At 42.3% G+C, this 27909-nt stretch overlaps 1 protein-coding gene across 2 annotated transcripts in view; it reads left to right on the forward strand.

Annotated features, from left to right (window-relative positions):
- LOC110983433 (1-phosphatidylinositol 3-phosphate 5-kinase-like) overlaps nucleotides 1-27909 on the forward strand; it is a 54778-nt gene that overhangs the window by 14589 nt on the left and 12280 nt on the right. Inside the window, exons 13-29 of one of the 2 annotated variants that reach the window (XM_022242687.2) lie at nucleotides 12175-12416; nucleotides 12684-12821; nucleotides 13395-13499; nucleotides 14091-14231; nucleotides 15260-15386; nucleotides 15614-15708; nucleotides 16485-18022; nucleotides 19156-19327; nucleotides 19969-20147; nucleotides 20612-20725; nucleotides 21125-21248; nucleotides 22525-22709; nucleotides 23416-23557; nucleotides 23835-24063; nucleotides 26482-26670; nucleotides 27144-27224; nucleotides 27632-27779. In XM_022242687.2, coding sequence (XP_022098379.2) covers nucleotides 12175-12416; nucleotides 12684-12821; nucleotides 13395-13499; nucleotides 14091-14231; nucleotides 15260-15386; nucleotides 15614-15708; nucleotides 16485-18022; nucleotides 19156-19327; nucleotides 19969-20147; nucleotides 20612-20725; nucleotides 21125-21248; nucleotides 22525-22709; nucleotides 23416-23557; nucleotides 23835-24063; nucleotides 26482-26670; nucleotides 27144-27224; nucleotides 27632-27779 — 3949 coding nt within the window. The remainder of the gene's footprint in view (nucleotides 1-12174; nucleotides 12417-12683; nucleotides 12822-13394; nucleotides 13500-14090; nucleotides 14232-15259; nucleotides 15387-15613; nucleotides 15709-16484; nucleotides 18023-19155; nucleotides 19328-19968; nucleotides 20148-20611; nucleotides 20726-21124; nucleotides 21249-22524; nucleotides 22710-23415; nucleotides 23558-23834; nucleotides 24064-26481; nucleotides 26671-27143; nucleotides 27225-27631; nucleotides 27780-27909) is intronic. The other variant, XM_022242689.2, reaches the window with a different exon arrangement.

Below are 27909 nucleotides of genomic sequence, written 5' to 3' on the forward strand. Positions count from 1 at the left end.
TAATTTGAATAATTTTGATGAGTCAGCATATCCTTAAAAGTCGGTCGTACCGCACATACATCTATTTGAGAGGGCTAGCATGGATCAACAAATCCTAACTGCATTGGTCGGTTGCTCAACATTTGTAGGCTGCAATACTTTGTGCACTTTCATTTTGATCATATATGTATGTATGCATTTGGCAGAAGAATTAGGTGAGAGCTGGTCATGGTCTGTCGTATGCCTGCTGATAACGGTAATGTAAGAAGGAACGTGGTAATCAGATGTGCCATCCCTCTGAAGAAGTTTGGGCTTTCCAAACCTCAGCGTGCACTTTGAGACATGTTGGTGAATGCTTGAAAACCCAAGCTGTTTCAGAGTGGGAAACCCATCTCAGCAGCCATCCTAATTTGCCGCGACCTGGAGTGATATTACTGTATGAGAGATTGTAGTGTGATATTTTACTCCATGTGATCTTCTCTGTGAAGCAAATCGCAAGAGACAACGCAGCATTCTGAAATCCGCCCGCAGATCTTTGTTTTGGGATGTCAACTGTTTACTGAGGGGTATTTTGCGTCATCATGGTTGAGGGAATCTGCCAATATGGTTGCCAGGTGTGGATACATAAGTACACGTCTTAAATGGAGACCTCCCATCACTCACAGCTAGCACCTGAGATTTTTTTTGGCAAATCCGTAGGTTGAATGCAACATCATTGGTTTGTTGACACAGAATATCAAGCATCTTTATTTACACTCTCACATGAAGGGAATGGCACGGTGTACGTTACTTTATAGCTGCTCATCCCTAAAGCGACAGGCTGATGCTCACGCCTTGCTGTTTGCTCTTCGCATAAATTGTTACCATTGTGCAGAGTGAAGTGTCAAACTCTTGATGAGTGTATGAGGTGAGCAGGAATTATTTGTTGACTCTTCTGACGGGAGACAGCTCCATATGCCTTTTCCTGTTTGCAAAGCTCCACTTTGTCATGTTGAACATAACGACAGTATACTGCTTAAATTTGATTTAAAGAGACTGACCATGTGCTCAAAACTTGTCAGGGATGGAGTTGATTGTGTACCCAAGTAACTGGCTTGTAGGTCACCGTCATCCATCTTGTGGATAGGGGAAATCGGGGGTCTAAAATTGCTGACAGGTACATTCCATGCCAAAGGGCTGCAACGGTTTTTATTTCGGTGCTATTTCAAGATTTCATAGGCGGGTCATTGGCATCTGCAAAGGAAGCATGGATGGTCTGAATAGCAACAATATCACCAACGGAACTGGAAAGACCCCACCATATTTGGATGAGTCTCTGCCAGCAGTCATCACCATGACTGTGTACATGTCGCTGCTGGCCGTGCTGGGGCTGATTGGCAACACTCTGGTGATCATCTCCGTGGTGATATCGCCCCGCCTGCGCACCCCATCCTACGCGTTCATCGTCAACCTGAGCATAGCGGACCTGGCCGTCAACATCCTGGTCATCCCGCTGACCGTGGTGTCCCAGTTTCTCTACGGCTGGCCCTACCATCCTTTCTGGTGCCGCTGCATCTTCTACCTCTTCATGCTGTCCATCGGTATCTCTCTGATCACGCTGGCAGCCATAGCAGCTAATCGCTTCTGCCTGGTGTCTCGCTCCTGGAAGTCCTACCAGCGGTTCTGCAACCGCAGGGCGGTAACCATACTCTTCGTCTGCATCTGGGGCAGCTCCCTCCTCCTCACCTTCCTTCCAGAATTTGGCTTTGGGGTGATCCGATACCACCCTCTGATCCGGGTCTGCTACGTCGACAACACAGACATTGCTACCTTCTGGTACATCAACGTCTTGCAGATTTATGTCATCATTGTAGGGATCATCTTCACGCCGTTTCTGTACTGGCTAACATTCCGCGCCGTGCGTGCCAGTAAGATGCGGGTCCGGGATGTCCATCACTTGTCCCGCTTTGCATCGTCCACTGATGCCAACGTTCGCCAGCGTGTTCTTCGCCCTGAGGAAATCCGTCTGACAAAGATCATGGTCATCATCTACATTCTAATCATGGTGTTCTGGTTTCCACTGATAGTGATGCACTTTTTCAAGCACGACTATGTGATACCGGTGACGCTCGAGAGACTCTCCCTGGTGCTAGTTTTCACAAACTCCTCTATCAATCCTTACCTTTACGCGGGACTGAATCACCGCTTCCGACAGGCTTACAGAAGGATCTTATTGTGTGGCAGACGCAGGAGGGCAACTGTGTCTGTATTAAATGTATAAACCAATGCAAGTCTTCCAGCCATTACTGCAGCGGCACACAATCATGCGCATGTTCCTGGAGTCCTCATACTGGACCCTGTTGTCCTCTATTGTTCAGGGTCCTTGACTGATAGCAAAATGCAAAAGCAAACTCATTTCATGGACATGTAGACACCCTACAGGTTAATGAAGCATTTAACACACGTGTGCAGTGTTGGCACGAGCTTGGTACCACTGTCGTAAGAGTTGTGAATTCTGACTTATAAAATGAGTCCATTGGTCAAAGTGAATATCTAAAAATACCCAACAGTGCTGTTTGTTTGCAAAATAGAAACAAACCAAAGATGTTTTTTTGGTTGTAATGGTAAGTTCTCAAACTTCCTTTTGTCTTTGTAGCTTTTGTGCTTGGGAAAGGTTGTTAAAAAAATCATGTTACTATTGGCTGAACCACAGTGACAAGGACTTAATTTTATGGCAGCTTCATCCATTTCATCCCAAACCATGGAAATATCTTTGTGCATCAGGTCAGCAGATTTATTTCTTCTTGTAGTGTAGCCTGTCTGCCAACCATTCAGGTGTGTCAGAAAAATTTGCCCTTTTTGGATGGAAAGGTCTAGGCTTCAGTCAAACAAATTGGGCACAGGCCATTTTCAAAAACTAGGGTTTGTTTCTTGCTTTTGCTCCATCTCAGGCCACAGAACTGGTTTGATTATACTGTTAGCGCACTAAAAAGGATCAAAACTTTGCCTCACAATTTGATGTCTCTGTCAAAGCAGTGAAGCTACATGTACATTGAGTTGCAGAGTCTCTCCTTAGGAATAAATTCATGAAACTTTAACTTGAAGCCAGTGCCGGAGCCAAAGCTGAGAAAGTTTCACAATTTCCACACAAGCCCCACTAAAATCTGTATCTGTCATTATTACCATTTTTTCTCTTACAGGTATTGATCAAATTGAATTCTTTTTATCGTAAGCCCTTCATTGTGGGCCATCTTTTCGTCCTCAGCAAAATGTTAACAGTAAACAGGTCAACATTTTGGATGCTGTTGCTTGTCAATAGGGTACAGCAACCATAGATTAACCCTAACACTCCTCAGTCCTCCAACAGGTGAAGGATTGAGGAGCGTTAGGGTTAATAACCCAGTTCTCTTTGAAATGCCAAAGTCCTTCGTCATAAATATGCTGACAAACTTGGCTGGGAAATCAGCAATATGCTCTTCACAGTCCAGTCTCTTGATTTAGTTCATTCCGAAATCCCCCAAGTAATAGTCCAATCACAGATTGATTTTTCTCTACTGTTAATAAAGAGCCTGTACAATTTTTTTTTTAATGAAGAAAATCTTTTTGATAGTGTTCCTTGAATCCTTTTATAAATTGTAAACAGTTGAATGTGATGATACCTGACTATATTATGAGTTACTAGGAAAAATATGGTCCAAAATATGGCTTAAAACATGAAGGCGTATATAATGAATCACAAATTTGAAATAATTCATCAGAGGGGATTCATGGTAACTTGTGAAATTTCATTGCACTGTCTTTTGCAACTTTGCCAGATTACAAAGCAAGTCTGTATTAACTCAACCATTTAAAGACATTACGCATATCCTCTTGTACAATCCACTGAGATATAGGGCATTAAGCCGGTTCCATTAAACATGAATTGTCTGTCATATAGTACTTGGTTAACGTCAGTGAAATCTGATAAAGTGTTCCTGGGGTTTCAGTTTCATTCATGCTATAATAACTAAACTTCCCCATCTGTTTTGGAAGGGAAGGAAGAGTTCTCTGTTTTACTTGTTCAGTGTTCATTGTGAGATTCCATTATTCCATTAAGAAATAATTATGCCTGATCTGACAAATGAAATGTAAATATTCTGATTGCCTTTCACTCTGAAATGGAATTTAATGATTGAAGCAAGCCTTTATGGAGTCTGTAAGTAAGTACCCTTTCCAGCTAGAAGGAACGAAGATTTGTACATATTCAAATGAAAATTAGTCTCATTTATTTGCATCATGGATACTAGAAGAACTAGTCGACACACACCTTGTGTCTCTGGCAACGGCAGCAGAATGATTTTCATAGTGGGAGGGGGGCAGTTATGAGACCATCAGGCATCAGCCATTATGAGGCCAATCCATTGAGCCCTACCCAATTATGGGACCTGAAAAAATGGGGGGGGGCACTGGTCCCCTCCCCCCTTCCTAATTCATTGACTCTATGATTGTTTATCATTACAACCTGAATATACATGTATGTGTCCAAGGTTGTCGGAACAATTTGTGTTTTCGACTTCTTGAAATTAATCGTAAACAGTTGACAGCCATGTGTGAAAAATACAAAAATGATGTACGTGTACATTGTCAAATATTTTCCTTTTTTTTACATTTAAGAATTCTTTTAGCCATGTTTTTGTATTTCATTTACTTTTGTTTTGTGCTCGTTTTCCCTACCCACCCCAAGCTGACGTGGTTTATCACGCTTTGTTTTATTTACATAACAAGTTTTATTTGTCTCATTTATTTAATGGTGAAGTAGGAAGACGCCCTTTGCACACAATGGATACGGTAATTCACTATCTCCTCTTTAATTGGGTAATTTCGTTTGTCGCACCTACATTCAAAGTTTTAGTTTCCCTGTGAAAGCACTTTTGGGGGGATGTAAATAGTTGACTGGTAGTGTTGAATGTGTTAGATTGAGTTTTGGGAGAGAGAGGTGGTGAGAGTGTTTGATTCGTCCAGTGTTGTTGGATTGTGACCTCCAGAACTGACAGGTGATTGGAACACAGCCACCCCTGGTACAGGGCTGATCAACTAAAAACTTAGGCTAAGAGCCAAGCTGGATAAAGTATATAGTTATTAGCGACACCCTCCATGGATTGCCTGGTCTTTGCCTGAAGCCTGAAGCCTAAGTGTTCTCTTCCCTGAATTACCATGACCATGGCCCCGTGGTGGTAACCTACCTTCATCCCTTGTATGTGATCTCATTTCCCGCTGTCATGCACAAGTCCCAGCCTTTGCCAGGGAGGACAGCCCATACTGCGGCCCTCACCCATGTTTGAGAGGAAACTCGCACCGACAGCAAAGCCATTGTGTTTGGTTTGAGAGTGCAAATTTCCTTTGACATAAGTCGATTTAAATTAATTTTGACTTTACAAGAAAGCTGCAAGTCGTAAGCATTTTTTGTTTGCTTTCTTGACAAATTGGCTTAATACGATTGAGTTTATGATTTGTATTTTGTTGTATTTATTTATTTGGCTGTACATGTACATTGATTTGCTTTATTGTTGCTTCCAATTATTGATCCGACTTGAGCTGCTCATAAGTTGATATATTTATGATTCCTTTTTAGTTAATGCTATGTTAATCGATTATTCCAAATTCCCCTGCTTTGGAATTGCTGAGCCACTGATTGTAGATCCAATCTGAGTTTAATTCAGTTCGAATCATTGAGCTGATTGAATTCCTTAATTTGAGGAAAGTCTCCTCCAAATGTCTGTTATTTACTTTGTAAATATTTTTTATAATCTCACTTTAATCTACCTATTATTTTCATAGTAAAGAAATTTGTTCAAGTTATATCTGCATGTACTCGTCTCAATTCATGACAGAGTTGCATTTGTCAAAGGCAACTTTGTGACATACATATCTGAAGGTTCTGTGTTGTACATGTAGTTGCATCTCTTAAGTGTTTTTCTGATGAGCCAGTTCAGTATTTCCGAAAACCATGGTTATTTGGGAGCAAAGCATACATACAGATTGCATAGGGCAGGGCTGGTAGGGCAGACCTGGCATGCATATCTGATCGACCTCGGATATGCTTCATTTTGGGCAAGTTCCACTGGTCTGGTACAAGGGGGGAGGTTGTCAATCTTGAATTGGTCTCTGTTGTGGGTCTCAGTCTTCCTGTGGATGAGGTCCTCTGATTCAGTGCAGTAGCCTTTTGCGAGTAAAATTTGAATGCAGTCTGGTACACTGAGTTCTTTAAATTCATGTAAACTTAACCATTTGAATTCTCCACACTAAAGATGCTTTTGCTAAACCTCATGATTTGGAGCAGGCTTTTGCTTAGTTACATAAGAGATGCCTGCATCCATACACCATTTTTAATGGACAAGAAAGTCCATTCCAGAGATGGTGGTCGCTGTGCAGAGGCTTGTCCTGAATCATGAGGTATGGCAACAGTGTCTTTAGTCTGAGGAATTCAGATTGTTATGCTTATGTGCAATCAGATAGCTCAGTGCACCAGATTTGATTCAAATGTAACTTGCAAAAGGTTTACTCCATTTCCTGCTTCTGAAACATTCCTTTGTATAGTGTGAGGCAAAACGTGGGAGTGTGTCCATTCGGTTTCATCAGGAAATGCTTAGACCCAAATCAGATGGAGCTTGAAGTGAAACTAAAACCAGCAACTTAGACAAGATGTAGTGAAAGTCTTTGGAGTTGAAAATAGTCTTGCATAAGAGTAAAAGCTTAAGCATACATGAAGTTTTCATTTTCTTGCCATTTGTTGTAAGTGCTTAATGTTGTTTGGGCAAAAAATGCGTAATGCTTCTTCCAAGACACGATGTCTCAAATAAGTCCAAGAATATCAGCAATGTGGTATCACCGAAATACAGTACACATAGGCCCCTATATGTATTTGGATGGAAACCCTATGTAACTCAAGTGTGAAAATAGTCTTAACATTAATATCTAACACTAGCCTGTAGGTACATGTATTTTTGGGGGGGGTGTACAGGGGGCAATGATATCTGGAGGCATGTGTCCCTTCCCATTGTTACACCACGATTGTGATCAAAATCCTGTCTAGTCTCCATCACAATTCATGCAGACACAGGTGCAATCACATTATTTATTTCCAGCGAACTGTTACCAGGTTCCAGAGACATTCTTTTGTCATCAGCCATTCCCTCTCTTTTCACTATCACGTGGTCTGACTGGTGACCTGAGATTTGATTGACACATAACAACTCAAGAGTGTAAAACCTTGAAGAGCTCAACAATCGAAAGCCCAAGATACCGAAATTCCCTTTAATTTAATATTTAAATTACGTTATAGATGGCAAGAGTTCTTCATTTTTCATTCATTCTCTCCCACTCAATTCTCTCATTTCAAGTGAACAGCCTTTGATTCCTCACAGCAGTTTGTTAAATTTGAGTTTAAAATGAGTACTTTGAACATTAAATACTAGCTCTGTGATTAATCAGACAGGTCGAACAGCTTCGAAATGGAAAACTCAATAGACATGTAATATGTAGACTTGGGAAGCATACTCACGGGTGTGTGTTGACTTTCATACTCATGTGAAATTTCAAAGCTTTTTACATTGAATAAATGACCAGAGTATTCTTCAGATTTGATATTATCGTTACATGTACATACTCATAATTTATACCTTCAATGAAAACTTCTGTACAGTTTATCATCTTTATAAATTGTACTTGTGAAAAAAGTTCAAATTCATATAAATAAAGAGTAATTCTGCAAGTAGCAGACTGACATCTTAGAAAGGATTTGCACCATGTATCCTGTTCTTTCATAAGGTGGTGGTATTTTAGGACCTAAACTCTAGTGTTGTATATTTACTGGAAATATCCCTCTATCGCAGAGATTTCTTTTGACATTTGGACTTTGCAAGGATCCAATAAAGCTGTATGTTGCTATAGCAACAGACTGACACCTTTACAACCTCCTTTGGGTATAATGTGGAATAAAAACTCACATACATGTGGGCAAATGTAAAGTAATCACACATGCAATCACTGTAATGAGAGAGTCTTGCTGCCTGTTAATGTTGGCTGCTTTCCACCATCGCTGCCTTCACAACAGCGCCCAATATAATAATTTTTCCTTGAAAAATAAATTTGAAACCGATGATGAAGTTTTCATGGAATATCCCTCAAAAGAACTGTGTTGATTAAAAGAATCATTCACAGAGTTTTCCAGATTGTTCCAGTGAATAACTCGAATTCAAATCAGGAAGCTTTCAATTTTTGCTGCATACTAGCTCTTTCAGGAAAGTTTAGTTCTAGTTTCATATGATACTAGGAGTGTATTCACTAATTTTGTCAACTAAGGTTATATCAATCAAACGATATATGATCTACTCTAGCAAGATTCCATAATAATGTCAATGTAACATCAGCCCTTTGTGAAAAAATTACATTTTTCAGTTTTCTTGAAAGGTGTTGTACAATAGTGTACACCAGTTTGTTTGGGCTGTAGATTAATGAATAATTTGCTCTAGTGATGAAAAGTGAAAACACATTTACCTTCTCCATATATTGCACAAATCTTGCTTAATGTTTACTCAGAATTTATCACATCAGCAAAGTTGCCAAGTGTATAGGGCCAGATTGTCCACAAGGAATGCATTGTCTTCATCAAAAGGAGATCTTGGTAGGGAAGAACTAGAAGGTACCTTGCCTAAACTCAGGCTATAACTTCAATGGGATTTCTTCTGCACCTGCAAGTGAAACAGTGCTTGGATAGCAGCCTTTTAATTGCATGGCGGAGGTTTTCATTTAACCAGCCGTATATGAAAGGGTTAACCGCCGAACCAGCCAGGTACAAGGTGAAGACATGCTTCTGCATGTTCTCAGATGGCACTGAGAAGACCGTGATCAAAGTGATGTTCAAGATTAGGGGCATCCAGTGAAGGAAGAAGAGGACGTAGATGAGGAGTAGGATCTTGGTTAGGTGGAGCTCCTCTCTGGTCATACCCATCCGATGTGGTCTGCAGCCAGTCAGCTCAAAGTTCTGGATGCGCCGCTTGCTCCTCCTGACGGTGCAGAATGTCAGGATGAACTGCAGTGGGATCCAGATGCAGCCAACCAGGACAAAGAGGATCAAGGGAAGGCTGAGCACAAAGGTCACAACAGGGGATGTTGCTAAGGTGTCCATGCTCACCACCACGCTGCAGGAGGCATACTCTGTGGAAAAGGAGATGGCCACCAGGTCTCTGTCGGCCAGGAGCTGCAATGGGAGGACGGAGATGACAATCCCAGATGCCCAGAGGCTCACCAGACTGACAAGAACATTCCTGCGACTGCACATCCGGCTAAAGGAAGCCCTTGGGCGGGCCACCAGGAGGTAACGGCTGGTTGCTATGACGGCAAGTGTGAAGAGTGCCAGGCAGGTATTGTACCACATCATATGACCGGCGATGCTGCACGTGGCCACACCAAGGGGCCAGCTGCCACAGAGGGTGCCGATCATGTGGGCAGGGATCAGCACAAGACAAGTCAGCAGGTCCAGCAGGGTAAGATTTGCGATGTACACACTGGTGGTTGTCTGGAGTTTGGGCGTGGTGGCAATGGCCAAGAGAACAGACACATTACCCAGCAGGCCCAAGGCACATAGCAGAGCCAGCAGAATCGCAGACAGAATAACAGCCACATCTGAATTCAAGGAGCAGCTGCTGTCAGGATCAAACTTGGGTGTTTCACTCGTCGGGGTTGCAAAGAAGTCTGGGCTAGGATCATACATCCTGAAACCAGTCATCACCTGCCCCACTCTCCCAGATGTCAGCAGAAGTGAGGATATGCATGAAATAGAATTCCCGTAAGTCAAGATGCAGTGTACCTCGCTTCAAAACTCCTCATGTCCAAGATGCCTCTCCATATAGATATCTTAAATCACTTAACGTGATCAAATGCACCGAGTTACTTTATACACAGTCAATGATGCTTTGCTGATCAGCCCAGAACACTGGTCCAGTCAAGATTGACTTGTAAACATATCCCTACATACCTCAGGCGTGGTGTAAGAGTCCATCTGCCAAATGACTGTGAAAGTCGTGTTTATTCCACCTTAACCAGATGTAATTCAGAAGTGACAGATAGACTTGTATGTTGCCTCTGTATTAAAGCTATTAAACTGTCGGATAGTCTCTCATATCAGGAAGGATTTCTCCGTAAAAGCTTTAAATCTAAAAAGCACTATTTGTCATTCCTCTTCGACGTTGATGACTGTTCAGAATTTTTTGATTTGCCATAGCTCAGAGAAGAACATACCCCCTCAGTACATTCCATTCTCACCATTTGCAGAGATTGCCCATCTACGGTTTTGTTTATTAATAAGTTACTGTTTTTCCCTTCCTTTAACTGAGACCTCGTGCATTGAGAATGTTTTTTTTATTCCGAAACAACTTTTTTATCAAGGATGAGACTGCCTGACATATGGTACAGCCAAGGGCTACATGTATGTCTCGTACTTGCATCATTCTTCATGACTGCCCGAAATAGAACATCAATCTGAATTCAGCGGCAGTAATTTCTAGGCCAATATTTCCTGTCTTGGTCATGATTCATGGCTTCCCTTCTCTTCCACCCTCTCAAAAAAATTCAGCCATAAAATTCAAATAGGATCGAAGTTATTATTAACTAGTGATGCGGAAGATACAAGAAGAAACCAAACAAAATCAAGCTATGCACACAATCTCTCCTAAAAGCCCTCTCCCGCAGTCTGCAATCCTGTGATAAACAATGTGGTCTTTTAATGGCTACAACCACTTCTTTAGTGGTTTTACAGTTGCTATTTATCAATATGAGTTAAACATTTTCTAGGCTCTACGTGCTTCCAACTTCCTTTGGGAGGGGAGCCTGACTCTTATCCATTATCTTTAAAAAATCCATAGGAACATTGTAATTCTTCTGAAATTTCAGTGTGTGTTGCTTGTTCTTACATGCTGAATCTGAAGGGTATTTGTTTCAGTCCTTATTTTTTTAATGTGCAATGGAAAGAAACTCCTTTGTTTAGTGCACTCTTGAAAATGCGTGTGTGGTAGTTAAAATGCTGAAAATTCCTTGTGAATTTTTTCCGATGTAGGTGTGTTGAGCGTCTGCACTTCAATAAATTCAATGTGTTTGGTTTGGCCACCTTTTTGTTAAAGGTTGAATCTTAATGAATGCCACAAAGTTTGATAGTCTTTACGGTCAATAAAACCCTTTGAAGGAAATTTACTGGGAGTTTTTCCACCCGTGACATCAATGATAGATACATGTAGGGTCGATTTTGCATGAATATCCATTCTTAACTGCATAAAGATGATGCGATGGCTTTCTTGGTTACATTTTTCTTTTATTGGATAGGGGTTTTGTTTAGCATTTTTTTCCTTTGTTAACTGCACTTTTGACACAATTGACAATGTGGTGATAGTATTTAAAGATAATAACTTATCAAGGTGTCTACTTCATTATTTCCCGGTAGTTGATGAGGGCTAGATAGTCATGAAAAGATTCTAAGTACATGTACCTACTCTCACATTTACAAAATGTTAGTACAAGATATCACTCACTGAAAATGGTTTTGTTGCAAAGTCTGATCATTGACTGGTTGCAAAGTCAAAAGAGAACCCCCACCAAAAAAAGTAAACAAAAAGACAGAGTAAACTGAGCAAGATGCTAAAAATGGTTTTAATGCAGATGCGGATCGAACATTAAAGTTTCTCCTGATCATGACCTCACTTTTTAACTCATAATTTGGAAACTGTCATTAACATAATCACCTCAGAAATGGTCCAGCAAGGACTGGAGATAAGTTGAAATTTCATTGATATCCTTAATTTTCAAGTATTTTCGTTAATACTGTTATTTTATCATTGATGTATTGATGTGTCAGTTTAAAGGCAATATTTTTTCCTAAAGTCATTCACAATGTCATTTTGTAGCACATTTTAATGTGGGTGATTCACAATAGTTCACCTTCAAGAGTTTGCAAAGCGTTGGCCAATCACAACGTGCGAAATTTGTCAACCCTTTCGAAATGCGCATTTGGTCGACAAGTTTCATGGAGTGTGATTGGCCAAAGCGTTGCAAACTCGTGGAGGCACACTATTGTGAAATGCCCATATTGAATATGTTATAGATGTTTGAGCATGTTGAAGGGGCTGTTAGTGTTCATTAAATTTGTGCAGACTAATGTGTGCACCCTTTATTACTCTGTTATTGCAGGAGCTCTGTCCACCTTTGGGCTTGACCAGGCTGACCATGCCCGCGGCCCCATCCTGGCCCATGGCTGGCTGGACATGGACAACGTCAGCCAGGAGAATGGCGAGAAGGAGACCCTGGACACACTGCGCTCCACCAGCTCCAAGACCCTGGTCAGCCTGGCCGAGCAGCTGCTGAGGTCTGAGGGGCTGGACCTGAGCTGGAAGGAGACCATTATGCCGCTAGCCAAGAGGATCTGTGCATTGGTAGGTTTGTGGTGCTGCATGTAGGAAGGGGATAGGTCCTTGGTTGGCTGGACTCAAGGTGGAAGGAGACCATCTTTTTCCCCTAGCCAAGAGAATCTGTGCATGAGGGAGAAGTGTCAGATTCTTGGGGATTGGGTACTATTTTGACGATAAAGTCAACTTTGAAGAGTTTGGGGTTAATAAGCTTTGATTGTAACAGGTTGGTAGAAATGATTTACATTTTCAAAATATTAAATCCTAATGGGATTTTTGTTTCTTTGTTTGCAGGTCAAGCCTGACGTGATGAACGGGGATGATATGGATATTCGGCAGTATGTTCACATCAAGAAAGTACCAGGCGGCACTCGTGCTGATTGCTTCATGGTGAATGGAACCATTTGTACCAAGAATGTGGCCCACAAAAAGGTAGGCCATTGACAAGGTTGGAAGAGCCTCATGGTTCCAACCTTACAGACTTGTTATCAAGTCATCACTTGATGACATCTGTAGTCAGAAGTAAGTCAGTTTAATGGTAAGTCAGTCAATAGCCAATCGCAAGCCAATATAAGCCATTTATGACTCATCCGTGTTCAAGTCAAGACACTGGTTCATAAGCTCTATTTTAAACAAAAGCCTGTCTTTGTCAATGTTCAACCCTTGATATTTTTATGGGCCCCGAGCTGAACCAAGAGAGAGCACGATTTTCTTAGCTACAGAGGCTCCTTTGGTAGGAACTTTAGTTTGCTGGTCCACTAATGACTATGAGATGCATGCGTTGTGTGCCGGTTGCTACCAACAAAGCGAACACTCCCGACCAGTATGGCTCTTTTCAGCCGATGAGGGAATGCTTCTGCTCAAGGCGGATACGTGTGATCAAACTCGGGGCCTGACCTGTGATCATCTTGTCAACCAGAAGGACAATATATGCGGCATATTGTGAAAAGAAATCCTTCCGTCTGGGAAGTAACATACTCTAAAAACGCTCTTGTTTGTTTACAGATGTCTGGACACCTGAGTAATCCCAGAATCCTCCTGTTGCAGTCGGCCATTGAACATCAGCGGGTGGAGAACAAGTTCTCGTCCATTGAACCCATTGTTTTACAAGTGAGAATCTACAAACAAAAACAGAGATGTGATTGAAGGGCAGAGCCATTCCTTCCTCCTGGGATGAAAGGAATGTTTTTCATTTTTGGGGATTAATTTCACATATGCCGTGTTTGAAGACCTGTATTTTGAAGGCCCAAAAATTAACACTCAAAACTAATTGCCAGAATAGGATGATTCGTGATTAAAAAAAAAAATCCAGGATTTAACCACAGGTACCCTAAATAATGAATACTACATTCAAAGAACACTTTGAAAAGAGTTGCACAAATACAGCTGTAATCATTTAATATGCAGATAATTCTAATCTGTACAAGTTAAAATTGGCAAGTGACAGTGTAGCAGCTCTTAATTCACACTCATATTGAGTCTTTCACTGGCTCTTCTGAATTGTTCAATTGGCACCACTTAATATAGCATGGAGACCATAAGAAGGAACCGAGGTTACATGACATGCTGCGCAACATGTGGATATTTTAAAGCTCGTTAACTTTTATTTTAGCTTTTGCATTGGACCTGTCATGTGCACAGATAAGCAAAAGTCCGACAGTAGTTGTAAACATTGGCATTCTACCCTTTTGCGCTTTCAAGGAACATGAGTACCTCAAGAACTGTGTGTCTAGAATTGCCTCATTGAAGCCGGATATTCTGATCGTTGAGAAGACCGTGGCACGCTTGGCTCAGATGTTTCTTCTCCATAGCGGCATCACATTGGTTCTGAATGTGAAGTCGGTAAGCTGGTGGCCTTGGCAGACCCACATCTTGATGTCAAAGTATTACCTTCAGTGAAAAGTGCTGATTTATATGGTTGGACAGGGAAATCCAGTAAACTACAGTTTCTAGTTTCTAGAAAAAAATCCTGGTTGGCGCTGTAGCTGAATTTCATGGTACTGCATAACAGTTAATGGTTGGAGCAGTTCACGCTTGGCACAAATACAGACGTGAAGCGGATTTGAAATCGCAACGTATCCAAGCATAATTCACCTGTCGGAACATTCCTAAAATTGGATAGTGCACAACCTTAACTCAGAAGTGACTCCGGTGACTTGTGACTCAAGTTGGGTCTCATGTTATCTTCCACATGCAATGTAGGTCAGCATGATGTATCCATGATATACTAAGGGAATAAATATCTGCTTGGCTGTCTTAAGCCTGCGTTTAAGACCCGCTCAGGAGAATGGATGCAGCTGAATGTCCGAGCTGCAGGCAAGGGCATTATCAGCATGCATTCTCTTGAGCAAGGTCTCACATGTCAGTTTAAGACTGGCCAAGCACATATTTATTCCCATTCTTAAATACCTTATTATTCAGAGAGTCAAAAGAAGTCAACATGTGATGGATTTCCAACCATTTTGCTCTAAAACTGTACTTTCATTTCCCGCAACACCCCCATTCATTTTATGGTATATTCATTTTGTAATTTGTCCAATAGAATCCCCTTCAGTGAACTTGGCGCGCGTGTGGCGTGTCGAGTGCACACAGACTCCTGACCAATCAGACCCGATTAAACTGTCTCGTATCCATGTGCCAGCACGTGATTTACGCAACAGGCATTATCACTTCTCAGCGGGCATTATCAAATGTTAATACTTGGCCATGTGACGTGGTTCGACCAATAGGAATAGAAAAACTGTCTGCGGTATTTATGAAATGCTGGTTAATGTGATGAAAGTGAAAATGGCTGCGCTTACATCGATGTTTGTTAGTGTGTGCTTTGTGTTGCTTGTAATATTCAGTTCTTTTTTTTTCTTCCTTGACAGTCTGTCATGGATCGCTTGAGTCGCTGCACAGAGGTCAGTCTGATTCCATCCATTGACCACGTCAACCAGACCACCCCCATGGGTCATTGCCTTATGTTCCGCCTCCAGAAATATGAACTGCCCAAAGGTAGGAATTGGTGTTTGAAAAAATGTATTGAAAAATGAACAGGTTAGTTTTTGTACAGTCTGCATTGTTTTGTTTTTACACAAGGCATCGTATATGAGTTAGGCACTATGATGTAGATTAGATAGAGAAAAATTAAGAAATGACTTGGACTGGCCTGGTCATGATAATGGCCAAAGTAGTGCATCCTTTTGCTGCATTCTTATTGTCTTCTGTGCTTTGTTGTGCAGGTTTCTCCAAGACACTGATGTTCTTTGAGGGTTGTGCCAGCCACTTGGGTTGCTCGGTGGTCCTTAGAGGCGGAGAATATGAACAGCTTACTAAGGTATTCAGATTACACTCCCTCAGGCCTGCTTATAGCAAGCATTAAGTAGGTGAAAACATTTTCAATTGCAGTTGATTTCTGTGGTCAAGGTTTTAAAGGTACTGTCCATTATTTGGCCATTATCCCAAAAGTTTCTGATGATGTTATTGTTGAGAACCATACTTGGTTTAAAGATGGTTATAGGACTAAACACCCTGTGAAATGATTCTTTCTGGCAAGCTGGCATTCACAAGAAAGTAATGAACGAACGTCATTTTTTCCAACGATGCGTCTAAAGATGGATTTTTGGAAAATTGCCATTAGCAGCGCGCAAAAGCATTAGCAGGACATGTGCATTACTTCAATTTATCAGTTCAGTATGTGACATCATGAAGGTGCATTCAACTGAACGTGAGAACGTGCCCCATATGCTGAATTCAGGTGCTGTTCAATTTATGATTCAACGACATTTGGTCTGAAATCGAAATCCTAGAATATTATGTTTTGTTTAGAATGCACAGTATTCACTGTGCTGAAACTTCATCAGGTTTGTTCTGAGGCACCGTTCTGTAACTTTGGGTAATTTGTTGCCTTAAAGGAATATAATGCATAAATTGACACATGATGAACTGTACCTTTAAAGGCCTGTAGTTCTAGTGACCTGCAGTTTATTCTATTAGGTTTGGCCATAAATTGTGCTCTAGCTTGCGAGCCTGAAGAAACCTGCAGTAGACAAAACAATGAAGAAATGTCTATTTTTATATGAAGTACACTGGAAACTTATTGCTGTTGTTTAGGTGAAACAGGTTTTGAAGTTCATGATCTACGCATGCTACCACTCCCGTCTTGAAATATCCTTCTTGATGGACGAGTTTGCCAAGCCACCTTCCCAGGCCCAGGATTCCGACTCCAAGGCCATTATCTCCCCGGAATCCAACTCCACCATCTCTGCCACAATGGGGACCTCTGACAGCATTAGCGAGGGTCTGGCCTCAGTCCAGGGCCAGCTGGCTGACGGAGCCGAGGAGGACCAGGTGGACATTGTCAGCGAACAGGCGTGGGCAGAGGAAAACGAGTCGAAGGAGGCGTGGGATGGAGGGAAGGTGGGATTCCGTGCCACCATGTCCTCCATGAAAAAGCGTATCCAGGCCAAAGTGGCCAGTGTCAAGTCCCATGCTCATTTGGAGGTGGAACAGGAGATGGAGAACCACCGTGGTGGTAACTTGGAAGTTGTCAAGACACCAAAGGAGGCAACAGAGGAGGATGCTCAGGAGAAAGTTCAGGAAGAAGAGACATCCCTTGAAGAGGACCAAGGCAAGGAACCTATCAAAAAGACCACAGCCCCCGACAAAATGAGAATACCTGGGCTTGATAATATCACTTCAAGTAACCTTGAGCAGGTGGAATCCCCAAATTGCTCCGAACTGTCAGAGTCTACAGTACAATCTGATTTGCTGGACGAAAGCTTGGAGGTGATCAAGGATACCAACCAACAGTCACATGGACCCACACCCAGCTTTGACCATGCGGCAACGACCAAAGAAATGGAGTCCAAATTCTTGGAGGAGAGAGGGCACAAGCTCTTCGCAGAAGACAGCTCATCAGTGACAAGCCGTGAGGAAGTTGTCGTCACATCTCCTCCACCCGCTGCAAAGAGTAAGTCCCCCTTCACTGCAGCTCTGGATGAAGTACTGCTGTCCATATCGCCCCTCGTAAAATTCGGTGTGCCATACTTGGAGTCAAAAACAGGCAAGGAGTCCCCACTGCGATGCTTCTTCAAATCAAAGGAACTCTACTTGTCTCCGAAGCTGAGCCAACTGGCGGAATCAACACAAGTTTTGAATGCTGCAGACAGTACCCTGTACACAGCAGTGGCGGAAGTAGACCCGATGAGACACGCCAACCAAATTAACGCCAATGTCGACCGCTGCAGCCGCACATCGGATGCCGTCATTGTCAAGCCCCCGCACCCATTCACCTTCTCCCAGCTGACAGAGGATGCCAAGGACGAGAGAACGCGTGGTCTCCTGGCCGACTTCCGTGCCCGGGGGGGACGGATCATTCCGAAACTCGCACCAGCTCTTCAACCAGCTCTGCAGCAACCAGTGGAAGTCCAGTCTGGCATCAAGAGAGGTTCAGAGGCAGCCTACCGGCGACGATTTGACTGCCTGGACATCCACAACCATCAGAAGATGCTGCTACAGTTCTGCAGCTACTCTCATCTCTCTAGCAATGCCCCCAACCACTGCGTGGATCCCTGGACCGTTGCCATGGACTTCTACAGCAGCAGACATGATCTCACCCTCGGAGAGTTTCTGGAGAGATACTGTTTCAGGTACAACTCACTAAGAAAATCAGAATCCACACAGAGCACTGTTGATTTATTCTGGCTTGGTGTCATGCTACACTGTTGACTCATTTGTGTCAGTTCTGCATAAGCAATGCACAACTCATTTATGAAATGTTTGGATATCTGTAAAAGAGCTGATACGGTTTCAGTACACTTCCAGTTGTGACAATACAGGCAAAGTCAATGCAATGATAGTTATTAAATAGCTACAGGAACCAGGAAATGAATTTTTCTTAGAATCACTTTTTGTGTATCTCTGTACTCTTCTTCCATGTATGAAGACTGTTTGATGTCTTTTTTGAGTTACGTGAACTGAACAGTGAACTTTTTCAAACATTAAACATTGACCAAGCATTTCTGGACAAGTGAGGGCGCTTTTGCTTTGATGTAAATCCAGGTAGACATGGTTCAGGTTGCATGTATTCATGTTTAAATTGTGAACTACAAATTCTGGGAACATTTCTGTGAAAACGATTTTTGCTGGATTATTGCCATATACTTACACAGCAATAAATTGCCAAAGAAAATGAAATCTGCCATAGCAGTGGTTAAAAAATTTAGAAATTTTCTGTGCACAAATCAGTGCAACATTGAGATTCAGTGCCTTGGATGACATCATAGTTCTGCTCGTGAATATGCAAATATGCACTAGCACAAAACCAAAAAGCATCAAAATATAGGTTAAAATTGCAAAACAAACTATTTAAAATAAGGGTAATTGAATCCCAAAGATGCAGTCTCAAGAGTTTTTAGTAAAATTTATCAAAATATTTCTATTTCCTGGTTCCTTTAAGACGGAGCCATTTTAACAGTTTTGATTATTCTTGGCCAATCAGTTGCTGTGCGGCTCTGTAGCTTGTTTTTTAAACAAAATGGTTATAAAGTATGTTACACTGCTATGCAACAGAGTTCTGACATAAATCTGAAGAATGGTGCAAGGATACAAGATTCATGAAATTGGTTTCTACATATTGTAAAGGGTGAAACCACTTAAAGGCTGGATAAATAGGGCAGTTTTGCCCGATAGTGTTCGTGACATTTCCTGTACTTATTCAATTTTGAATTTGAAACAAGGAATAAAAGGGGAAAAAAATAAAAATGTGATATCTTGTATTCAGTACCAAGTACAAGTGCCCCAATGAGCCGTGTGATGCGGAGATGGTGGACCATGTCCGGCGATTTGTCCACGGGAATGCCTCCATCCACATCCTGCTGCGCAATCTGGAGAGCCCCATCCCGGGCTTCACTGACAAGATCCTGATGTGGAGCTGGTGCCGCAAGTGCAGACAGGTAGGTGCATACACATGAAGGGAGTCCGTGCGCAGCCAATGGTGGCGGAGAGAAAGATGTTACGCTGTATGCTATGTGCCCAGTGCCCAATGTGAAGACACTTACGATTTGTACTCATGTGGATGAAAATTGGTCCTGCTTTAACGCATGCTAGATGTGAAGAAACCAATCCAGGTCTCCTCCTTTATCGGAAGTGCTAATCTGTGGGGGACCAGGGATCTGTGCATATAAAAAACTGTCCTTTTGTTAAACAACACTGGAGAATCATTGCTATTGTGAATTCATGTTCAGCTTCTTTCCTTGCATGTGAAGACACTCAAATTTTGTGCACATTCACTTGAAAATGTGTACTAGGCTTCTGCCAAACAAGTATGTTTTACTACTTAGTTCTTGTCAGAAGAACATGTAATACCGTCGAGCCTGGCTTCCCATTCTGTGTTTCCATCCCAACCCACTCTAAACCAACCCAGCCCAATTCAAATCCAGCCCAAGCCTAACCCCCCAATCCCAACCTAAATTAGCCCAACCCAACTGAACCCAGAACTCCATTATATAACAAAGAAACAACAGTAACTCCATTGGCCATATGTCAAGTCTTCACTTTCTTTTCTATTGATGCTCCACTCACCGTCCTGTCTCAGGTCACCCCGGTCCAGCCCATGTCTCTGGACAGCTGGCACATGTCCTTCGGCAAGTACCTGGAGCTGAGGTTTCACTGCAAGGACTACGGACGGAGACTTAGCGCTCTACCATGTGGCCACTCCCTACACCGCCATCACTACCAGTACTTTGGACAGCACAATATCGTGGCCTCCTTCAAGTAAGTTTTCGAAGTATCACCCTTTTTATACGTCAGAGGGGCAGGAAATCAAAAAGCTTTATCTATTTAGTGTTTATGATAGGAGGGAAGTCTACAAACTGACCTCCTCTCCCATTATCCAGAAAGCCCTCTGGCCTTTGTCGTGTCTTTTCTGAGGAATGGTTTCTGTCTGAGCATGCAGGAAGCCCTCTGGCCACACCCAGCAATGCTCAGCCATGCCCAGCCACACCCAGCCACACCTGCCACTTCCCAGTACTTGGAAGTGTGTCTTGTAGTTAACCCTTTATCGCCTGTGTCTTTCGTGGTAGATATAGCCCCCATCCTTCCTGGAAGTCTGCCTACTTCCCATGCCTCCCAGCCTCTGAGGAACCTTCAAGCCACACCCAGCCACACCCAGCCACCCCTGCCACATCCTAGTAATAAATTTCTTTAAAAGTTGTCCTTTCCTCTGCTTTCCATGGCAGATACAGCCCCATCCTCCTGAGAGAAGTCTGCCTCCCTCCTCTGCCCATCGGCATCCAAGAAGCCTTCAGGTCTCATCCAGAATGTGCTGAGGAATTCAAGAATATGTCGTCCAAGTAAGCGGGGGAAAAAGGCACTAATTGAAAATGGCCCACAAAGTTTTAAGCTTTGCATCTGAACAAGTGGGATGTATATGTCGCCTCCTTTAAGAAGGCACACAGTGATTGGTACTGAATCGGTTTCATATAGTTCTACTTGTTAGAAATCACCATTGAATACACACAGCATTGTGTTTGGAGCTAGTTTGACTGATTTAATAGGTTTGGGCCATATTTAAAATACTATGCTTGACTGAAGGGGCTTACCATGACATTTTGAACTTGCTTCATGCAGTTTTTGTAAGTCCTTTGGAAAGAAATTGAAAATACATATTTCTTCTCTGAGTCTCCTTTTGGCTGTGGGTCTGCACTCTATGCTAGGATAAGAAATTCTGCATTGAAAAATTGTGTTTGTAGGGGTGCCTTGCTGTTTAAGGAAATCCTGAGCAAGATCAACATGCTGATGGGAATGAATGGGGCCAACCCCCAGGCACAGCTGTACTTCGAGCAGAAGAAAGCACAGTTTACCTCTCAGCATCAGGTAATACCCTAATGATGAGCCACCCTAGTGATAGGTCACAATCTTGAAGTCCACAGGCAGTGAAGTCAAGGATAATTACTCTCCAAATTGCTGTGAACTCATGATGCATATGACACAGAACACAGTAAGGGGTGCCAGTCACATTAGCAGTGGTTCTCCAGTGGTTATAAATTTCTCTATGGGCGCATTAGTTTATTTTCCTTAAGCTTTGGCCAGGCATATTCAACCTGTAGCAAAAAACAAGTGAGCTTGAGTTACTTGTGGTGCCCTAACTGTGTCAAAAGGGCCATGCAGAGATTCAATTTGCATCGTGAATTCCAGTGGCCGTCCAAAGACACATGTCTGGCCTCTTTTATTTCACTGAACTTACTTAACTTGAGGCGGTTTGCCTCTACATGCAATGATTTTTCTGAACTATTTACAACAGTATCAAGTTTCCTTCCAGTCGTTCAGCTATGCTGCCCTTGTGTTCATATTGCATTGTGGGATACTTTCCCAAGTAACGTGGTTAATAGGTCCACATGTAAGAGTAGTCATGTGAGTGCCAAATCGAAAGCAGTCGCGCTTGTGCGAGTGAGCATCAGGGAAGTAATCACATGTGCAGTATTTCAACCCCTCAAGCATTTTGCACTTTACATGAAACAGTAGAACTGTTAGTACAAAGTTGTTGTTCACTTTTCCAGTCAAACATAGACTGAACAAAATTTGCCTGTGAGTTTTGACATTAAAACGGACATTTTTGTTTCAAAACAGAAATCACTCTCTGATCTCAATCCAGTTATAGCCTTTACACTGATACGCATGAAGAACAGGTTGTGGAGTACTCAAGACACGGCAAAAGCAGGGAAACACTGCTAGCGTGATTATACTGCCCCCCTTGACTGTGTTTCATGCCATGTCTAGCCTCTTCCCACATGGGAACTGAAAAACTCAATCCAGAAAAGTGCACCTTGAGGTATTAGAAATATGATCAACATAGGTCAAAAGCAAAGAAAGTACACTTAGTTGAGTTAGTTTGTTAAAAAGTTGTGGTAAGTCTGTAGTTCGGTCCAGAAAATGACAGCTAAATTCTCAGATTGTTGTGTATCGAGCTACTCTTTTGAACTTGCAGCAGTGCCTGGATAAATCTAATCCACATCATCAACAGAATTTTACAGTGTTGAAGTAGTTCAGTTCTCCTCATAATGTTAAATAAAATGAAGAAATTACTGTGCTTTGATTAAGACTTTTTAAAATACTGTTGTTTTTCTGTCAATCACTTCCCTTTCCCTGCCAGTCTGACAACAACAAGTTTTGGCAGAATGCCAAGGATTTGCAGGCCAAGATCACCACTCTGGCTGGCCTCATGGCGGCGGCCGACCAGGATCCGGCCGAAATCACCAACATCCAGCTGGACATCGAGGACAGCCTGGTCAACCTGAAGCAGAACTTGTGCCAGATAGCCTTTGGCTGGAATAGCAGGTAAAGAGGAGAGAGACTGAAGGTGAACAATCGTGTTTTTTGTGGGGACCGGTTGGCTGTTCAGTTAGAGCACAGCTCCAAAATGTCTCTTGGATGTAGAACCAGAGAATAGTCAGTGCCCTGTGGTCCTGTCAGCCTGTGACAGATGACCTCTGACAGCGGTTCAGTTCTTGTAAATGTATGCCTAAGCATGCATGTTGGCACTGCATTAGACACACAGACTAATCCAGTGAGATGTCATTACTGTGTTGGCACTAAACTCATGCCAAGTTGCATTTGTTCATAATTTGAAATAGACAGGCATTTTGAAACATCATGAATGCCCTGTGGAAGATCCAATTGACGTGTGCACTCAAACCTGTGTGTGATCTTGGTACCAATGCAGTGACAGCTTTGTACATTAGTCCGTATACATTTGTATGCCGGAAAGAAAGGCTAATCAGATTATGGGAAGGTCGAGCCAGGAATGGGCTCAGTAACCAGTATGATTTCAGAACCCACCAGGACAGTGCTTGTACCCTTGTACACATGCACCTATGATACACGGTCATTTTTCTAGTTGATCCTAGACATGTTTCTAGCAGGTCCTGCGTACAAGTTACAGCACAGGGTCAAGCCATGCTCATTGTTACCTTGCAGATTTCTATTCAAACGTCATTGTGCTTCTGTTTAATGTGTGCTTTGTGTCTCCTGTGTTGATTTGTAGATTCAGCGAGTTCATCCAGCAAGAGAAGGAACGAGTGAAGAAGAAAAGCAGTCCATCCGTCTCCCGTCAAAACACTGCCAGCTCGGACAAAGAGCCTCCCATGTCTGTGGTGGCCGCCACTGCCATGAAGGAACTTGAACAGGTCCACACAGTTGCCCTTGTGATAAGCTAGGCCCTATCTCATGGACCTCCTAAATGAGAAATGTTGCTGAGCATTATCACATGCTTGGCAAATTCTTCTGGGAACCAGTCACAAGGAATATACAGTGTGCGGCATTTTGGCTGGTAGCCTTCTTTTGCTAGGGTTGTTTTGAAACCCCCTTGACCGTACATGGCACACACAGACTAATTTTTCATAACCAGGATACAATTTTCTGTTTTACTTCTTACATTTTTGGCTTTTTCAAAATCCATTTCAGAATGCAGTGATGGCAACCACGCCCCCCAAGTCACCCCGGTCCTCGCCCTCCTTGAAGAAAGATGACGCCCCGTCCCTACCCCAGGTCTCCAGCTTACCTGTCAGCATCCCGCAGATAATGGAGCACAGCACGCCCGCCCCATTGCAGGTTCGGGTACCGACCGAAGCGAGTTACGACAGCTACGAGGATGGGAACTTTAATCTGTCACTCTCCCAAGAGGGCAGCGACAGTAAGTGAAGCAAAAAGACCACAAGTTCCCTTTTGAAGACCCGACTTATTTGTGTGTTTCTTCTTTTCATGCACTGTGATTCATTTGTTGCATGTGGATGGGTCTTCTTAATGTAATTGTGTAGTGGTGTAATAACTCATCGATGCGCCAATAATAGCAATACAAAGATGCCACACAGCATTACAGTGGTACTGGCCTATGAACAAACTTGATGAAAGATGGATTATTTCAGGCCAATTGTGGACAGTTTGTGAACCATATGAGAACTAACTCCTAAGAGAAAGAGTAGAATGGATATGCAGCTATGACACCGATGGAGACCTGTGAATATTGGAAAAATAAAACCCAAGAGACAAACACAAAGTGTATTGTATTGTTGGTGAATACGTTAAGTGCATATAATGTTGTCAATTGCACAATTTAATGACTTGATTGAGACTCAAATGGTTTGATCATTGCACTGAATGACTCTTGACCTACGAACTTTCCCAGCAAAGGCAGCCAACTGACGAGTAGGTGCCGTATTTTTTGTTTTTGTTTTTTTTCGAAACTAGCAAAAACTGTTTGTGATTCACAGTGCCATATTCCAGTGAGAGGTTGCCATGGAGAGCCCATTCTTTTTGGAGTGCAATGTGGAAAAAAATGGAAGCATGTGGTAGATATTGCCAAAACGCCATGGCACATGCCAGCATTTATTAAACGGGCAGTTACCAAACTGGAAGGAGAATAAGAACAGCTGAATAGGGAATATATTTACTTATTTTTTTGAAACGTTCTATCATTGAGGTGGGTCAATAAAACATGAAAAGACAACACATGCCTTCTGATAAAATGTGAAAAGTTGGGGTGGGGCATGTTGGCTAATCTTTCCCCCTTCCTAACCCTGCTCTAGCACACAACTTGGTGTTGCACCTGTTTTTGACATTTCATTTTTCTTCTTCTTTGGGGAGAAAACAAAGCCATAGATTTGCTGTTGCTGCAAATTACTTGTTTGAATGTGTTTTTCTTCTTTTCAGTTTGTTGCAATTGCTGAAAAAAGTCTCAGTTGCAAAGTGGTGCCTTGCACATCTAGCATTGTCTTATGTGCTAATTGCTTGAGTTGACAACTGCCATTGGTTTCAAATTTTCTTTGAAACTATGAAAGACGCACATTATTTTGCTGTGTTGTTTTTGTATTTGTATGACTTGACTGATTTTGATGGTTATTTGTTCATTTACTTTGTCCATTGGTACATTGGTTTAACTAACAAGAGTGTCACCTCAGTTGCAACAAAAGTCAACAAATTTCAAACGAATAGTGACTTGGGATGTAAAGTGTTGAATCCTCTAAAAGACTGTGGTGGACAAATTCAGGGCAGTCAGGGTGTCAGACATCCAGTAAAGTCATCCTTGTTGAAATGAAAGCTGCATCCAAATCTGTTGTCCAGAGCTAGGTCTAGGTCTTCACTCCATTGGAAGTACATGGAGATGTGCAGACAATAGACCTAGCCGTAGCTCTGGAAGCCCGTTTTGGCCACTGCCAAAATTTCAGAACTTTCAGCTGAAAATTTAGCTTTCTCCTGTAAAAATCCTTGAGAGGATAACCTCTGGAAATTTATTCAGAAATACCGCAAAACAAACTGCTGTTTATCAGCCAAGGCAATTTGGATATGTCATTGAAGTAAATTGGCACATTAATTTTTGAAGGCAGCAAATAACATTTAAGTAGGGAAAAACGTCATGATTTGATTTACGATTGAAAATGTAGAGAGAGTTGAGGTGTTGACGAATTTCATCATAACAGCCTTTGGAAAACACTGCAGGATTTCCATGACTACTAAAAATCTCATGCCCTGATATTTTTTGGTGGGGGGGGGCCAAATGAGTCACTTCAACTGTGGTCTCATTTTCACCAAATTCAATTCAAACCAAGTCAATTGCACTGCGCGCCTCTCCAATTTGACAAGATGATTGGATCCCCGCTTCATCGCCGGTATGGTTTGGTCACTGTTGCAATATCCGCCTTTTATTGGTCGGGAGTGTACATGTTGTTGGTAGCGATGTGCCCGTAATGTAAGCCCAGTTCTGTTACATGGTGGCCAGTCGCATGGACAGTTGTCTATTACTGTGGGGCTCCCATCAGACCGAATTTGATCATGTGAAATTGGACTTGAAGGAAACAAACTTTGATTTCATATGATTGCCTTGTGTACGGTCAGATCAGTCTGATTTTTTAGTGAAAACCTTTCTGGTCTGTACTTGCGACAGCCTGGTCGTCCACTAAACTGACCAAATTGGAAAAGTGTGCAGCAGTGCTAACCCTGGAGCACTTTCTTTGTTCAATGGATAATGGACTGAGGTGGCACTCACCCCTTAATAAGCACTGTCTCTATTGCTGTTGTTGTGTTTTTCCTGTTCTTTCTCTCCTATTCGTCACAGTCACCACCATTCCACCATCCCTAGCCTACCTTGACTGCCTCGGTATCCAAAAAATGCCCAATTATGGGATATCGCCGGGTCTATATGCTGGTCTGGCCTACAAGCCCCAGACTGAGACGACCGACGACGCCAGCCCCGATAACGATCTAACCATCGTTGAGATGCCATCCCTGGAAGACAAAAAGCCAGGTCTATTTAGAAGAAAATGAAAACTATTATTTTGGTTTGGTTCGTTGTAGTCAGGAGGTCACCTTTTTATGAAGCAGGACAGATTACCTCAGAATTTCTTTTAAAAACAGCCTAAATGGCCCTGTTTGAGTGTAATAACAGGCGACACTGTGCAGGTGAATTTAGATTTTTGGTATAATTTCTGACTTAGCAGGACAGGGATATATTGGAGTCTGTGAGTGGAGAGGAATGATTATGTGCAGCCTGTGGCTGAGATGGTTGTCACCAGCAGTCTCATTGGTTTTTTCCCCATATATATCCACATAATGGCACCAAACTTTGGCTGCAGTATTGTTTTGATCAGCACTTTGCATGGTTGATAGTACGGATAAACATGGCATTCTTCAAACAGGATGGGAACTGCAATATTGGATTTGAAGAGAGATTTTGATCTCTTTTCAACTACTTCTTTTACTTTATTTGGGTTTTACCAGAGAATATTGCTCAACCAGACTCTGCAACGGAAGCAGTAGAAAACAAAGAAGGTGAAGAAAAGACTGTTATTTTACCAGAGGGTGGGTACACCTTAAAAATATAATGATATTGAATTCAAAATTATATTCTGAGGGTTGTTACTGCCCTTTTTCCAAGGTAATTTAAGCTGAAAACCCAATTTTAGAAAAAAATACATATCAGCTGACTTTCAAATTTTTTGTAATCACAATGCCACGAATGCAAGAATTTGTGACATTATCTACTATAAAAGGAGCAAAATTTCATACATTGTGGGATGCAAACACTGGCTAAATTCATTTAAGCCAAATTAAATTCTTGAACTTAAAAGTGGCTCTTGCGGCCTGCAGATCATTATGTTTGGTCGGGTAAAGTTTGCAAGTTGACCTGAACTCCCTTGGGCAGTTTTCCCGGAAACGTCCCAATGATGTGGAAGCTTTTCAGCATTGGTCTCGCTTCCAACACACAGGTACAGACCAGGCAGATGTGACAATGTCCACAAAAGGTGAAGCCCACCAGCACAGCCCTCTCAAAGCCAAGCAGACCAACAGCTCCGTGAAGACTTTCTTCAGCACACTGTTACCAGGCAGTGATTTAGCACGTGTAGAGATGCCGTAGTGAGTTAGCTGGACTCTTGTTTTCTTATTGTTTCTTTTTTTTTCTTCGGAGTTACTTGTCTTTTTTCTCTCTAGTGAAGAGACTGCATAAACAAATTGCCAATGCTCAGTGTATCACAGACTTTATTCC

This window comes from Acanthaster planci, linkage group LG03 (assembly GCF_054643075.1).
Source record: "Acanthaster planci isolate LZ-2023a linkage group LG03, COTS_SCS, whole genome shotgun sequence".
NCBI classification, from domain to species: Eukaryota; Metazoa; Echinodermata; class Asteroidea; order Valvatida; family Acanthasteridae; genus Acanthaster; species Acanthaster planci.